Source organism: Lynx rufus, unplaced genomic scaffold (genome assembly GCF_022079265.1).
Source record: "Lynx rufus isolate CCGP_SWC_20201006 ecotype Redwood Valley unplaced genomic scaffold, mLynRuf1.p SCAF_2, whole genome shotgun sequence".
Taxonomy (NCBI): Eukaryota; Metazoa; Chordata; class Mammalia; order Carnivora; family Felidae; genus Lynx; species Lynx rufus.
The window spans coordinates 28,174,672-28,188,197 of NW_025814834.1; the positions used below are offsets into that span (position 1 = coordinate 28,174,672).

General features: G+C 44.6%; 2 protein-coding genes across 2 annotated transcripts; both read left to right on the forward strand.

The window, feature by feature from the left end:
* The first annotated feature begins 794 nt into the window (after nt 1–794).
* LOC124515554 (gamma-crystallin D) lies at nt 795–2,507 on the forward strand. Its single transcript, XM_047084514.1, has 3 exons — nt 795–803; nt 895–1,137; nt 2,235–2,507. Exons 1-3 carry the CDS (start codon nt 795–797, stop codon nt 2,505–2,507), a joined length of 525 nt encoding a protein of 174 aa, XP_046940470.1.
* Nucleotides 2,508–8,710: 6,203 nt separating this feature from the next.
* LOC124515553 (gamma-crystallin F-like) lies at nt 8,711–11,215 on the forward strand. Its single transcript, XM_047084513.1, has 3 exons — nt 8,711–8,719; nt 8,811–9,053; nt 10,943–11,215. The coding sequence occupies exons 1-3, from the start codon at nt 8,711–8,713 to the stop codon at nt 11,213–11,215; spliced, it is 525 nt and encodes a 174-aa protein (XP_046940469.1).
* The last annotated feature ends 2,311 nt before the right edge of the window (nt 11,216–13,526 follow it).

The following is a 13,526-nucleotide window of genomic DNA, read 5'->3' on the forward strand; positions in this document are numbered from 1 at the left end:
TTCCTCCAACTTAGGAATTTCCCTTTTCATTCTTCTTTCTGAGATGAAGCCTCTTAACACTGCTCTCCCTTTTGAATTACAATTGGCCACGCTGAAACATCTAATCCTCAGTCTACCTCCAGACAGGACTGTAACGAATTCCGACCAGACACCTCAGATCTGTGCTTGCTGGTGTGTTCCTATTGTCGTTGCTATTGTTTGGCGTACCTGCAAGTCCGAAGCTTTGTAAATTCCCTTGATAAAACATTCCAGTAACTTACACCCTTCAATAAGAAAATTCTCTTAAAGAACTACTTTGGAATTTTCAACATTTAGCTAAGGTCATGCTCTTCCTATTCACAATTAGTACAATATCGTGGCACATACGTCATATGATAGTTCTCGCAGATTAATTTTATATTGACCATATTAAGACTCTGCTTTTTTTTTTTTTGCTCCTTCAGTTACATTTTGTTGTTTTTCCCTAACCTATACAAGTAGAAGGATCGACTATATATGAAATGGCTGAAGCTCTGCTTCTATTATTAAATAAACAATGTTCCAAATTACTTTTTTTTTTTTTCAAACGGTGTCAATAGCATCAGACAGTGATAGCAACCCGAATACTCCAGAGAGAATGGGACCAAAACCCACAATGAGCCGGTGGACTTTGACAGCAAAGAGAAAAAAGAGCACAATGAGCCCCTCCTCACCCCGCGGGCCCCTTTTGTGTTGTTCTTGCCAACGCAGCAGCAGCCCTCGTGCTATATAGACCCGCGCGCCGGCGGCCCATCACTGACCTCCATCCACCAGCCATGGGGAAGGTGAGCCCAGCGCAGCCGCAGGCCGGGAGGGGCCCCCGCGCCCCGGAGCTGGGGGCCAGGCCTCTGAGCCTTTCCTCCCCTTGCCTTGCAGATCACCTTCTACGAGGACCGGGGCTTCCAGGGCCACCGCTACGAGTGCAGCAGTGACCACTCCAACCTGCAGCCCTATTTCAGCCGCTGCAACTCGGTGCGCGTGGACAGCGGCTGCTGGATGCTCTACGAGCAGCCCAACTACTCGGGCTGCCAGTACTTCCTGCGGCGCGGGGACTACCCGGACTACCAGCAGTGGATGGGCCTCAGCGACGCGGTCCGCTCCTGCCGCCTCATCCCCCACGTGAGTCCAGCCCCGCGTGACAGGACACAGAATGGGTAGTTTCAAGCAAAGGCTAACCATCGGGAGTAGTGATCATCAAGAATAATTGAGTCTGGACAAAAGACCAGCTATGGTAGAGTAGCTCAATGTCATTTGCCCCAGACAGAAGCAAAGTGTTACCCAGGCACCAATGAATCAACAAATATTTACTCAGCAACAATGTGTTGGCTGGCCTGGACATGTAAAAGCTATGGGTCCTGTCCTGGAACAACTTACAATGGAGTTGTAGAAAAAGCACTAATATCCCATAGAAGAGTAATGAACTGCTAGAATATACCGTAGTCACAGAGCAGTGAGGCATTGTAAAGGAAATTTTTACAAGGGTTAATGTTTAAAAGACTTTTCTCTCTTTTGCTCCCCACTTGCATATTTTGATTTACCGGACCTTTACAAATAAAAGTGCTTTCTCTCAATGGAGAGAAACACAGAGAAATTTTATGCACATACCCATGTATATTTCAAATACGTGTTTTTTTTTTTTTAAAACACTAAGGTTTTTGAAAAACGAGTCCTTGGGCTTACTGATTTTTCTTTCTCATTTTTCCTTATTGTATTCATAAATGATTCAATGAGAATCAATGATTTCTGAGAGACTTAAGATGCTTAACTTTGCTTTCCACAGAAACAGAAACATCCAAGTCCTTGGTGATTTTTCCAAGATTTATTTTAAATCCAATGCAAGATCATTCATTTCATAGGCTGCTTTTACTGTTCAAAGACACCTGCTTGAAAATTAAAAATATTTCCCCAAACTGGAAAAAGTAGTAATAAGCTGTTAAAGGTTTGGGTTTCTCTCTGGTGGGGTATACTGAACTCGGTTAATAGTTTATCCTGGGAAATTTTGAACACAGTGGAATTTCCTTCTTAATTCTTTCCGTCACACTTTATGGTCTTGAAAAGGTACCGAATTTCCACCTTTGAAAATGGAGAGTATATTAATATGGAGAATTAGTTAAGGCTTATCCTATATTACAAAATACCTTGAGCTGGACTGCCTGAATGTGTTACATCCATTTCATAGTTTGCTTTTCTCCTCTTTCCATCTCTGGATGGGTCAGGCTGGCTCCCACAGAATCAGGCTCTACGAGAGGGAAGATTACAGAGGCCAGATGGTAGAGATCACTGAGGACTGCCCGTCTCTTCAAGACCGCTTGCACTTCAATGAGATCTACTCCCTCCACGTGTTGGAGGGCTCCTGGGTCCTCTACGAGATGCCCAACTACCGGGGACGGCAGTACCTGCTGAGGCCAGGGGACTACAGGCACTACCATGACTGGGGGGCCACGAGTGCCCGAGTGGGCTCTTTGAGGAGAGTCATGGATTACTATTGAAATATTTTTACTCTACCTTATTCTCCATCTGGAAACTAATAAAATATTTTCTGTGTGCTCCTGGCATTGGTTTTCTTGTGTTTTCCTTTTGTCCTCCTCTTATTTTATTGTTTTATTCACTCACACACACATACGCACAACCACACAGCACAAGCGGAAACCAAGATGTGTGATCCATAACAAATAAAACACACCTCTCACAATAAAAACGTGCCTTCGTGTTAAGTACAACTTTACAGTTGGCAAAACATTTTTACAATACATTGTCTCATGTGATTCTCTGGTCTTTAAACAAGCTGTTGCTTCAAAACAGATTATTAAAAATCTGTTTAGATTTCGGTTTTCCTCTGAGGTGTGAGGATGTGAAAACTGAGGTTCAGAGATAGCAGGACCCACTTTTTAAAACAGGGATTCTGAAAACACACACACACACACACACACACACACACACACACATGCACACACACAGGGATCCTGAAGCTAGGTTACCATAATGGGCTTCAGAAGGTTTTGAATCCCCTAAGCTGTGTGTATACGTTGAGTTCACGAATCTCTGGCAGAGCCTCTTGCTAACTGAGGCTGTCACGTGACACTCTCTGGATATGGAAATGTAAGTGAAAGAATGCTGATGGAGAGAGGAGAGATGGTTCTGGAAAAACTTTTGCCTTCCTGATGAAAAGGAGTGGCTGCCCCTGGTGCCACAGTTCTTTCCTCTTTCAGGCATTTTATACCCAAGAGGGGACAAGTGTGGGGGAAATGCCACAGTTTCAGAAATGCTGGCCTTCATGTGGTCAAGCGCCTGAAACAATGTTTATTGGTCAGGCTCTCCAGAGAGCAGAACCGATAGGATAGAGAGAGAGAGAATATGAGATTTATGGTAAGTATTGGCTCCCTAACGGAGACTGAGAAGCCCCACGATCTGTAAACGGGAGAGCCAGGAGGTGTTATATTATAAATTCAGTCCGAGTCCAAAGGCCTGAGAACCAGGAGAGCTAGTGTCTGAGGGCAAGAGAAGATGGACGTCTCAGTTCAAGCAGAGAACTAATTTGTCCTTTCTCCACCTTTTTCTTCTACTCAAGGCCCTCAACATTTTGGATGTTGCATTCACTTACATTGGTTCTTCTACTTTCTGCTCTGTCTTGTGTTCTCATTGCTAGAATTTTAGAAAGGAGGATTGGTGTGTATGTTCAAAGACTGATCTGATCAAGTCGTTTCCCTGCTTAAAAAGCTTTGATATTCCTCCACCGTCCACAGGAAAACAATTCTTACAAGAACCCAGCCCCAGCCCATCTACTTCATCCCCTATTACCTGACTCTCCTGACCCACCTGAGTCCTCCAAGTACACCAAGCATTTTCACATCTCTTTGTCTTTGCTCACATCTTTTCCATACCTGAAGTATTCTTCCCCACCTTCCCCCTGGTGAGCAGCTCCTTCTCCAAAGCTTGATCACAATTCACCCTAATCTCTCAGCCAAAAATGAATCTGAATCACTTCAGAAGCAGAAGCCCCACATCAAATGGACGAGCGATATGGGAATCTAGTAGCTCATGTGATAGGAAGTCTTAGGACAGCACAGGATTTAGGGATGGTTGATTCAGCAGCTCAGCAATGCTAGCAGGGCCCTGGGTTTTGTCTGTCTCCCACCATGTTTAGAACCTGCATCATCCTGAAGCTGGTATCACTGGTAACCATAGGAGAGCTTCTAGGCACAACTGGGACACCATACAAGGAAGGTTGGGTGAAGGCGAACACCCAACCATCGCCGCCTCCAACACAATGGTGTCCAGAGCACAAATTCCCAGGATTAAAGAGGACCTGGAAATGTTATCAGGTTCTTGAGTATAAGCTTTTGTGATATAAGCTAATTGGAATGGAAAGAATTAAGGGAGAAAGAGGTAGGAAGCCCGAGGAGGGGAAGGTGCTAATAAAAAAAATTTAAGACACTAATTATATCAATTATTCTTTTATTTCTCATTATAAAGTGAGAGGATTGTAAGTTAAAATAAACGCTGTTTTAAATGCTGTTTAATTCCCTTTTAATTCCTAGAATATAATTTGTTCTTACAACCTCAGTAGAATTATCAAGAAGTTAATATTAATAAAATTAATATAGATGTATTTTTGTCTTTTTGTTCGTGAAGTATGTTTTCAATTGTGGTAAAATATACATAACCTAAAATTTACCATTATAACCATTTTTAAGTGTTCAATTCAGTGGCATAAAGCACATTCAGAACGTTATGCAAACATCAGCACTATTCATCTCCAGAGCTTTGTCATCACCCCAAACTGAAACTCTGCACTCATGAAACACTAACTCCCCATTCCCACTGCTCTGTAGCCCCTGGTAACCTCCGTTCTGCTTTCTGTCTCCATAAATCTGACTGCTGTATGTGCCTCAAATAAATGGAATCATATAATAGTCGTCCTGTCTGGCTCATTTCAGTTAGCATAGTGTTCCTGAGGTTTGCCCATGCTGTGGCATTTGTGAGAATTTCATTCCTTTTTAAGGCTGAATAATATTCCATTCAATGCACATACCACATGTTTTTCATCCATTCATCCCTCAGGGAGTATTTGGGTTGTTTCCATCTTTTGGTTATTGTAAATAATGCTGCTGTGAATGTTGGTGCACAAATACCTGTTTGTATCTCTGCTTTCAACAATTTGGGGTAGATGCACAGAAGTGACATTGCTGGATCATCTGGGAATTAGATGCTTAGCTTTTTTAAGCAACTTCCAAACAGTCTACCATAGTACCATTTTACATTCCCACTAGCAATGCACAACGTTCCCAATTTTTCCACATCCTCACCAACGGTTGTTATTGTTTTTGTTTTTTTACAAGAGCCATCCTCACAGATATGAAATAGTATCCCATTGTAATTTTGATTGCATTCCCCCAGTGATTAGTGATGTTGAGCATCTTTTTATATGATTATTGCCCATTTGTATATTTTCTTTGGAGAAATGTCTGTTCCTCTCATTTTATTAAAAATTGATGGTTTTTGGTTTTTTGGTTTTTTTGCTTTTTGCTTGTTGTTGACGAGTTATAGGAGTTCTTAATGTACTTTGCATATCAGTGTCTTATCAGATATATTATTTGCAAATATTTTCTCACCTTCCATGATCTTTCACTCCTTTTCACACAGAAGTTTTTATTTTGATGAAGTCCAATTTACCTATTGCCCATGCTTTAGTGTCACATCGAAGAAATCATTGCCCAGTTCAGCGTCATGAAAGTTTTCCCCTATGTTTTCCTTGAAGAGTTTTATGGTTTTAGTTCTTACATTTAATCCATTTTGAGCCAGTTTTTTATATGGCGTAGGGTACGGGTCCAACTTCATTCTTTCGCATGTGGATATTCATTTTCCCCAGTACCATCTATTAAAAAGACTTCCCCCTTTCCAGTGAATGGTCTTGCCAACCTTGTCAAAATTCCGTTGACTACACGGGGAGGCTTTGTTTCGGAGTCTTTTATTCTCGTCCACCGGCCCCTGTGTCTTATGTCATTATGCCAGTACCATGCTGTTTTCATCACTGTGGCTTTGCATATGTTTTGAAATCAGAAAATTCAAGTTCTCCAGCTCTGTTCTTCTTTTTCAAGATTCTTTTGAGTTTTAGGGTCCCTTGAGACTCGATGTGAATTTCAGGAGGGATTTCTTTTTATTCCTGAATCAAACATTGGAATTTCAATAGGGACTGCATTCAATCTGTAGATCACTTTGGGTTGTATTGATATCTGAACAATATTGAGTCTTCCAATCCATAAACACATGATGTATTTCCATTTATTTATATCTTCTTTCCTTCAGCAATATTTTCTACTTTTCGGTGTATAATATCCTTACTTTAAAAAGACTTAACATATGGGGAGCATTTTCCATGTCCTTAAATCATTTGAGAACATGATTTTTGGTAACTGCCTAGCACCTCGTCACACAGATGCTCTATAGTTTACCGAATTAATGCCCTATTTTTTTATATTATAAACAACGGTCTGATAAAACATCACTATACATAATGTTTGCATGTACCTTTATTTCCTTTGGACAAATTCTTACAGATGAAACTATTAGATCAAAGAAGTGAAAATTAATAGGGGTGGGACTATGGGCAAAGGTATCTTTTTTTCTTTTACCGTTTTAACCATTTTTTTAAAAACACTTTTTTAACATTTATTTATTTTTGAGACAGAGAGAGACAGAGCATGAACAGGGGAGGGTCAGAGAGAGAGGGAGACACAGAATCCGAAACAGGCTCCAGGCTCTGAGCTGTCAGCACAGAGCCCGACGCGGGGCTCGAACTCACGGACCGTGAGATCATGACCTGAGCCGAAGTCGGACGCTTAACCGACTGAGCCACCCAGGCGCCCCCCGTTTTAACCATTTTTAACCGCATCGTGCAGTAGTGTTACCTATATGCACGTTGTTGTGCAGTGGGTCTTTAGAATTCTTTCACTTGCAGAACTGAAAAGAAGTTTTAAAATACATATTAATAGTACTTTTTTGACACAGGACTATGGTTTTAAATGTTTCTCCATAGTTTCCAAATATTCTATAAAAGAATGTGTAAAGGAAAGAATGTGAATAAGGCTTATTAAACTTGTGTGCAACAAATGAAATTTGTTCAGGGGAAACAATTTTTTAGCAGTAGACTTTAGTCACAACAATCCAAACTAAGGAATGAGATAGAGTGTATCAGGTTGTATCAAGTTGAGGAACAGCTTCTTCAAAAGCAGTGGTTTTTGGGGCACCTGGGTGGCTCAGTCAGTTAAGCGTCCAACTTCAGCTCTTGTCATGATCTTGCAGTTTGTGAGTTCAAGCCCTACATCGGGCTCTGTGCTGACAGCTTGGAGCCTGGAGCCTGCTTCTGATTCTGTGTCTCCCTCTGTCTCTGCCCCCCTCCCGCTTGTGCTCTCTCTCTCTCTGAAAAAAAAAATTATATAGATATATATATATATATAGAGAGAGAGAGAGAGAGAGAGAGCAAGCAAGCAGTGGTTTTCAACCAGTGTTGATTTTGCTTCCCCAAGGAACATTTCTAATGTCTCGAGATATTTTTGGCTATCACAACTAGGAGAATAATACTACTAATATCTTGTGGGTTGACGCCAGGGATGCTGTTAAGCATCCTTAAATGCACAGGACAACTACCCCACCACAGAATTTTTTGACCCAGAATGTCAAGATAGCGTGAGGCTGAGAAACTCTGCTCTAAAGAGGGCTGAGTTAAACTCTGCTCTGAAGGAGCCACCAGGGGTAGAGGTGGGGGTCTTGGCGGAGTCAGAGCCTTAACTACAGAGCAACCGCGGCTTGCCCAGGGCTAGGAAAGGTTAAGATTGTAGGATTTTTAACTTGTTACATTTGCATGTTAACCTGTATTCATCAGCAGCTAGAACTAGCTTAGCACCTACTTTGCAAAATTATTAGTTAAATAGAAAGCTACAGAGTAAGAACAACAAACTTGCACCTCATGAATTCCAACGGTGAGGGTTTCCTGGCCAGAGGTGCCCCAGCTGAGGCTCCAGAGATGGCCCTGGTCCCGCGCAGTGTCCGGGGAGCAGAGCAGAGGCCAGGTGCCTACACAGCACGCTTCCTCGGGGTCCAAGCCCGTCACCCCTCCTCAAGTGTGTCAGCATATCTGCTGTAGCCACTTGCCAGCCTGTAGGTTCAGAGAGGGGACCTCTTGGAGGGAAATCCCATCTAATTTCAAACGTATTGTGGAGAAGGCGGTTCTTGTCCCTGCTCCAACCCTCACTCCAAGGAAATGCTCTCTAATCCAGATGCCTCATGCTGGGGCCTATGCTGACCTCGGTCTCAGTCACTACCTGGCCTTGGTAGTCAAAAAGGAGATCATTCTGAAACTGTAAAAGATAACCCAAATACCTCATTACAATTATTAACTGGCTAAGGGCCTTTGCTCAGTTCCAAATTCCTAAACAGGCTTCATTTAAAGGCCCCAGAGGCACCAAGTGACAGTTTTAACGCGGGTCATCAGTTCGAAAGCACTGGAGAGTCTAAGAGGAAACATACAATAAGTCCCCCACCCCACCCCCGCCGTCATTATATAGAAAAGAGCGAGAGAAAATCCCCTCCTCACCCCGCGGGCCCCTTTTGTGTTGTTCTTGCCAACGCAGCAGCCCTCGTGCTATATAGACCCGCGCGCCGGCGGCCCATCACTGACCTCCATCCACCAGCCATGGGGAAGGTGAGCCCAGCGCAGCCGCAGGCCGGGAGGGGCCCCCGCGCCCCGGGGCTGGGGGCCAGGCCTGTGAGCCTTTCCTCCCCTTGCCTTGCAGATCACCTTCTACGAGGACCGGGGCTTCCAGGGCCGCCACTACGAGTGCAGCAGTGACCACCCGAACCTGCAGCCCTATTTCAGCCGCTGCAACTCCATCCGCGTGGACAGCGGCTGCTGGATGCTCTATGAGCAGCCCAACTACTCGGGCTGCCAGTACTTCCTGCGGCGCGGGGACTACCCGGACTACCAGCAGTGGATGGGCCTCAGCGACGCGGTCCGCTCCTGCCGCCTCATCCCCCACGTGAGTCCGGCCCCGCGGGCCCCGCCGGGCCCCGGAGCCACACGGGTGCTCCAGAGGCGGCATCCGTCGTGCAGGGTGGCGGCCTCCTTTGGCTGCCTCTCGCCAGGGTCTCCTCTCCGTTGCCAACATCTCTAAGCTTTCCTTCCACTGCAGAAGTATGCGAGGGGACGCTTCTCTTTTAAAAGTTCATTCTGCTCTGCTACAACTAAACTCACCTCTACTGGGACAAAGTAGGGCACCCGGTCCCTTCAGAGAGTCTATGCCCCAGGCGGTGAATAAGCAGCACGTTAGCACCTTTGCATCAGGTGGCCTGGGCTACTTCCTGGGGCTCTCTCTCTCTCTTTTCTTCTGTAGAATGGGGCTCGTGAAGGTGGCTAGCCCACAGGGCCGGAACGAGGGTGAGAGGTGGGCACCTGGCACCTGGCAAGCCTCCCCTCCCCCAGCCACCACTGTTAGCATGAGCCTCCCGCCCTGCTTCCCGATCAGGCAAAACAAGTGGCTGACAGTGTGATTCCAGCCGCTCCGGCAAAGCCCGCCGTTACCCAAATAAAGCCCCAGCGGCCTGGAATTCTGCAGTTAGGGATTCTCTAAGCTGACTGCGACCCAGTCCTGTGGAAAAGGTACCGCTCCGGCCACGTCTGAAACCCCCTCGGAGGGTTTAACGCCTTGGTAAGACTCAGCCCAGCACGAGGAGCCTGAAAACCTGGGTTTCCACGTGCCTGTCCCGACCTTCCACGTGACACGCTGAGAGCTCTAGTCGCGAGCTTCTCCTAAAAGAAGAAACCGTGTGGGGCTGTTGTGGCGACCAAATCACGTGACGTGCACGTGGGTCCTTGACGACCATGGAAGATTCCTCACTAGCAGCCCTTAATGCTGCAGGATACTGGTCGGGAGAATTTCCTGTTTATTACCTAAAGCAGATTTGCAGGAGCATATCCTAGAGCTGAGAATTGAAGCTAATCTTTGTGATGGCTCTTGCTTTTCAGGATCTTAGAGAAGCAGGGCTTAAAGGAGAAGGGAAGGGTCTAAGGATTGCCTGGACTGGACTCTCTTCTTGAATTGCCACCAGTCTGTGACTTCCCCTGAAGGAAAAGCAACTTGACTTCCTTTCCCACTAGCTTCTTCTAATACTGTTGAGATTCAAAATTATAACTTTTTTTTCCAGGGATCATTTTTAAAAATTTATTTAAATAAAGATATATAAATTATTACTTATATATAAATAGTATATAATATATAAATTTATAATATATGAATAATAAATTTAATTAATAAATTTAATAAATATATAAAATAAACAAATTTAAAATGTATATGATATATATAAAATATACATAAATTATTACTTAAGAATGATACTAACTAAGGGTGCCTAGGTGGCTCAGTCAGTTGAGCATCCGACTTCGGCTCAGGTCAGTGGGTTCGAGCCCCGTGTCCGGCTCTGTGCTGATAGCTCAGAGTCTGAAGTCTACTTTGGATTCTGTGTCTCCGTCTCTCTCTCTGCCCCTTCCCCACTCAGGCTCTGTCACTCTCTTTCAAAAATAAATAAACATTAAAAAAAAAAGAATGATACTAACTAGGGCCAGTATGTATGGTTCATATAGGTTGTGGACTTAGCTCTAGGGAGCACCATGCGTCTCTTTACGTGAATGACACCTTCTTCAGTTCTGCAGTATACAGCCTATTCACTTGCACACAGCTGCCCTGGTGTTGGCTATCTTTAAAATTTGTCATCTTTGATGTAGAAAAGAGAAGGAAATGTCCAGTCCCCTGGTCATCTTTGATGTAGAAAAGAGAAGGGAACGTCCAGTCCCTTGGGGGTTGTGTCCCTGGTTGCTAAGGGCTAGATTTTCTGACTTTTCCTCATCTGCTAATTGCTGAACCCACAGACCAGCTCCCACAGGATCAGGATTTATGAGCGAGAGGACTACAGGGGCCAGATGGTAGAGATCACCGAGGACTGCTCCTCGCTTCACGACCGCTTCCACTTCAGTGAGATCCACTCCTTCCAAGTGCTGGAGGGCTACTGGGTCCTCTACGAGATGCCCAACTACCGGGGGCGGCAGTACCTGCTGAGACCGGGGGACTACAGGCGCTACCACGACTGGGGGGCCACGAGTGCCCGAGTGGGCTCTTTGAGGAGAGCCACGGAATACTATTGAAATATTTTTACTCTACCTTGTTCTCCATCTGGAAGCTAATAAAATATTTCTTGTGTGTTTCCTGCAGTCACGTGGTCCTCTTTTCCTTTCAGTCTCCTTGGAAGGGCTCAGCAGAAAGGAAGCTGGGAATAATGTGGCTTTGCTTACACTGATCAGTGATATGTGGTATTATGCGGTATTATGCGCCCTTTCGCAGCTCCTGCCTAAACACTTCCAGCTTTCTTTAAAATCCTAATTTTTTTTCTCTAAAACAAAAATTGGAAGAGACAATACATTATTTTGTGATATGGTTGCTTCTGTGACTGCTGACTGCTGAAGTTGTTGGAAGAAACTTTGAAATGAAAAGAAGAAGAGGTGAGGAAGGAAACAGAAGCCAGCCCCTAGCAAGCTGCTGCAACCTCCAAAAACCAAAAAGAGGTCACAGGCTTAGGGCAGCGTGGTGGCATTTGTACAAGAGGGAAGTGGTTGCGTGTTGAACACATTCTGAACACAAAAATTCCCATCGGATTCAAGGTGCAGGAGAGGGTTGTCCTATGCCATTGGGCGGATGAAGTTCTTTTCAACCCAAACAGAGACAACTGCAGGAGAAGCACGTTTGGGGAGGGAAACCAGGTGTCCCATTTTGTGCAGGAGGAGTTTGAAATGTCCAGGAACATCAGATGGAGTTGTTGACCAGATAACTGCTTAGTGGTTAACCAGGCAACCAGCCTGGGGTTCAGAAGAGAGGCATGGGCTGGAGATCAACGTTTGCAAATTATCAGAGGGTAGATGGTATTGAAAGTCACAAGATGGGGTAGGATCCCCCAGGGCATGTATATCAGTGAAGCCTTGGGCACCCCAGCTTTAAAATGAATGCATGGGAGGGAGGACTAATAAATTATGCTAAAAGTTCGATGGCTTACACAATAAAAGCTTTTTATTTAAAAAAAATTTCACGTAAAAAAATAAGAGGTGTTTAAGAAACAAATGGTACTGACTTTTTAGCTAGTTCTTTTTTTTTTCTTTTTAGAGAGAAAGAGAGCAAGCAGGGGAAAGGAAGAGACACAGAGAGAGAGACAGAGAGAGAATCCCAAACAGGTTCCACATCTATGGCAGAGCCAAACACAGAGCTCAATCCCACAAACCTGGGATCGTGAGCTGAGCTGAAGTCGAGTCAGATAGTCAGCTGACTGAGCCACCCAGGCACCCCTAGCTAATTCTTAAGAGTAGATAAATCCAGGGGTGCCTGCGTGGCTTAATCCGTTAAGCAACCAACTTTGGCTCACATGATCTCGCGGTTTGGGAGTTTGAGCCCTGCGTCGGGCTCTGTGCTGACAGCTCAGAGCCTGGAGCCTGCTTTGGATTCTGTGTCTCCCTCACTTCGTCCCTCCCCTGCTCACACTCTGTCTCTCTCTCAAAAACAAACATTAAACATTTTTTTTTAATTAAAAAAAAGAGCAGATGAATCTGGAAACATGGAAGTCAGCAGGAACAATGCAAACATAATTAGGAAAGTGGAATCGAATTGTTGTTTCATACCGCTTTCGGCTTTCTGACCATTACACTAGAGAGCACTATCTACCAGTTTATCAAAAATTTTGGGGGGCGCCTGGCTGGCTCAGTTGGAGGAGTGTGCAACTCCTGATCTCAGGCTTGTGAGTTTGAGCCTACACTGGGTGTAGAAATTACTTAAAAAATAAATAAACTAAAAAGGAAAATCTGGAAAACTGTGATGAATACTAAAAAAAAAATCGTGTGGTGCTTATGAACCCACATTTACAATTATTAAGAGAGAGATTAAGGACTTTCAGGCTTTAGTGAGAGTAGCAAAGGCCTGGTGCACAATCAACCACCCAGATTAAGTTAGGACAGCCTTTCTCCACCACACAGGCCTTGAGAATCACCCGGGCACTTTCAACACAGAGATGCCTAGACCTGGTGAATCAGGATCTCCAGGGAGTTCCCTGTGCACCTGTAGAGTTAACATGCTCCCCTGGCAAGGCTTATGACACTGAACATTTGGAAAACAGTGGGTGAAAGCCTTTCTTCCCAAAATGTGGTCTGCACACCAGCCGCCCAGTGATGTCCTGGGAGCTTGCTAAAAATGTGGAATCTCAGACCTCAACCCAGACACGCTGAGTCAGAATCTGCATTTTAACAAGATCCCTAGATGGTTCTTCTTCTTCTTATTTTTAAATGTTTATTTTTGAGAGAGAGATTGAGAGAGACAGAGATAGAGTGTGAGTGGGGGGGAGGCAGAGAGAGAGGGAGACACAGAATCCAAAGCAGGCTCCAGGCTCTGAGCTGTCAGCAGAGAGTCCCACGTGGACCT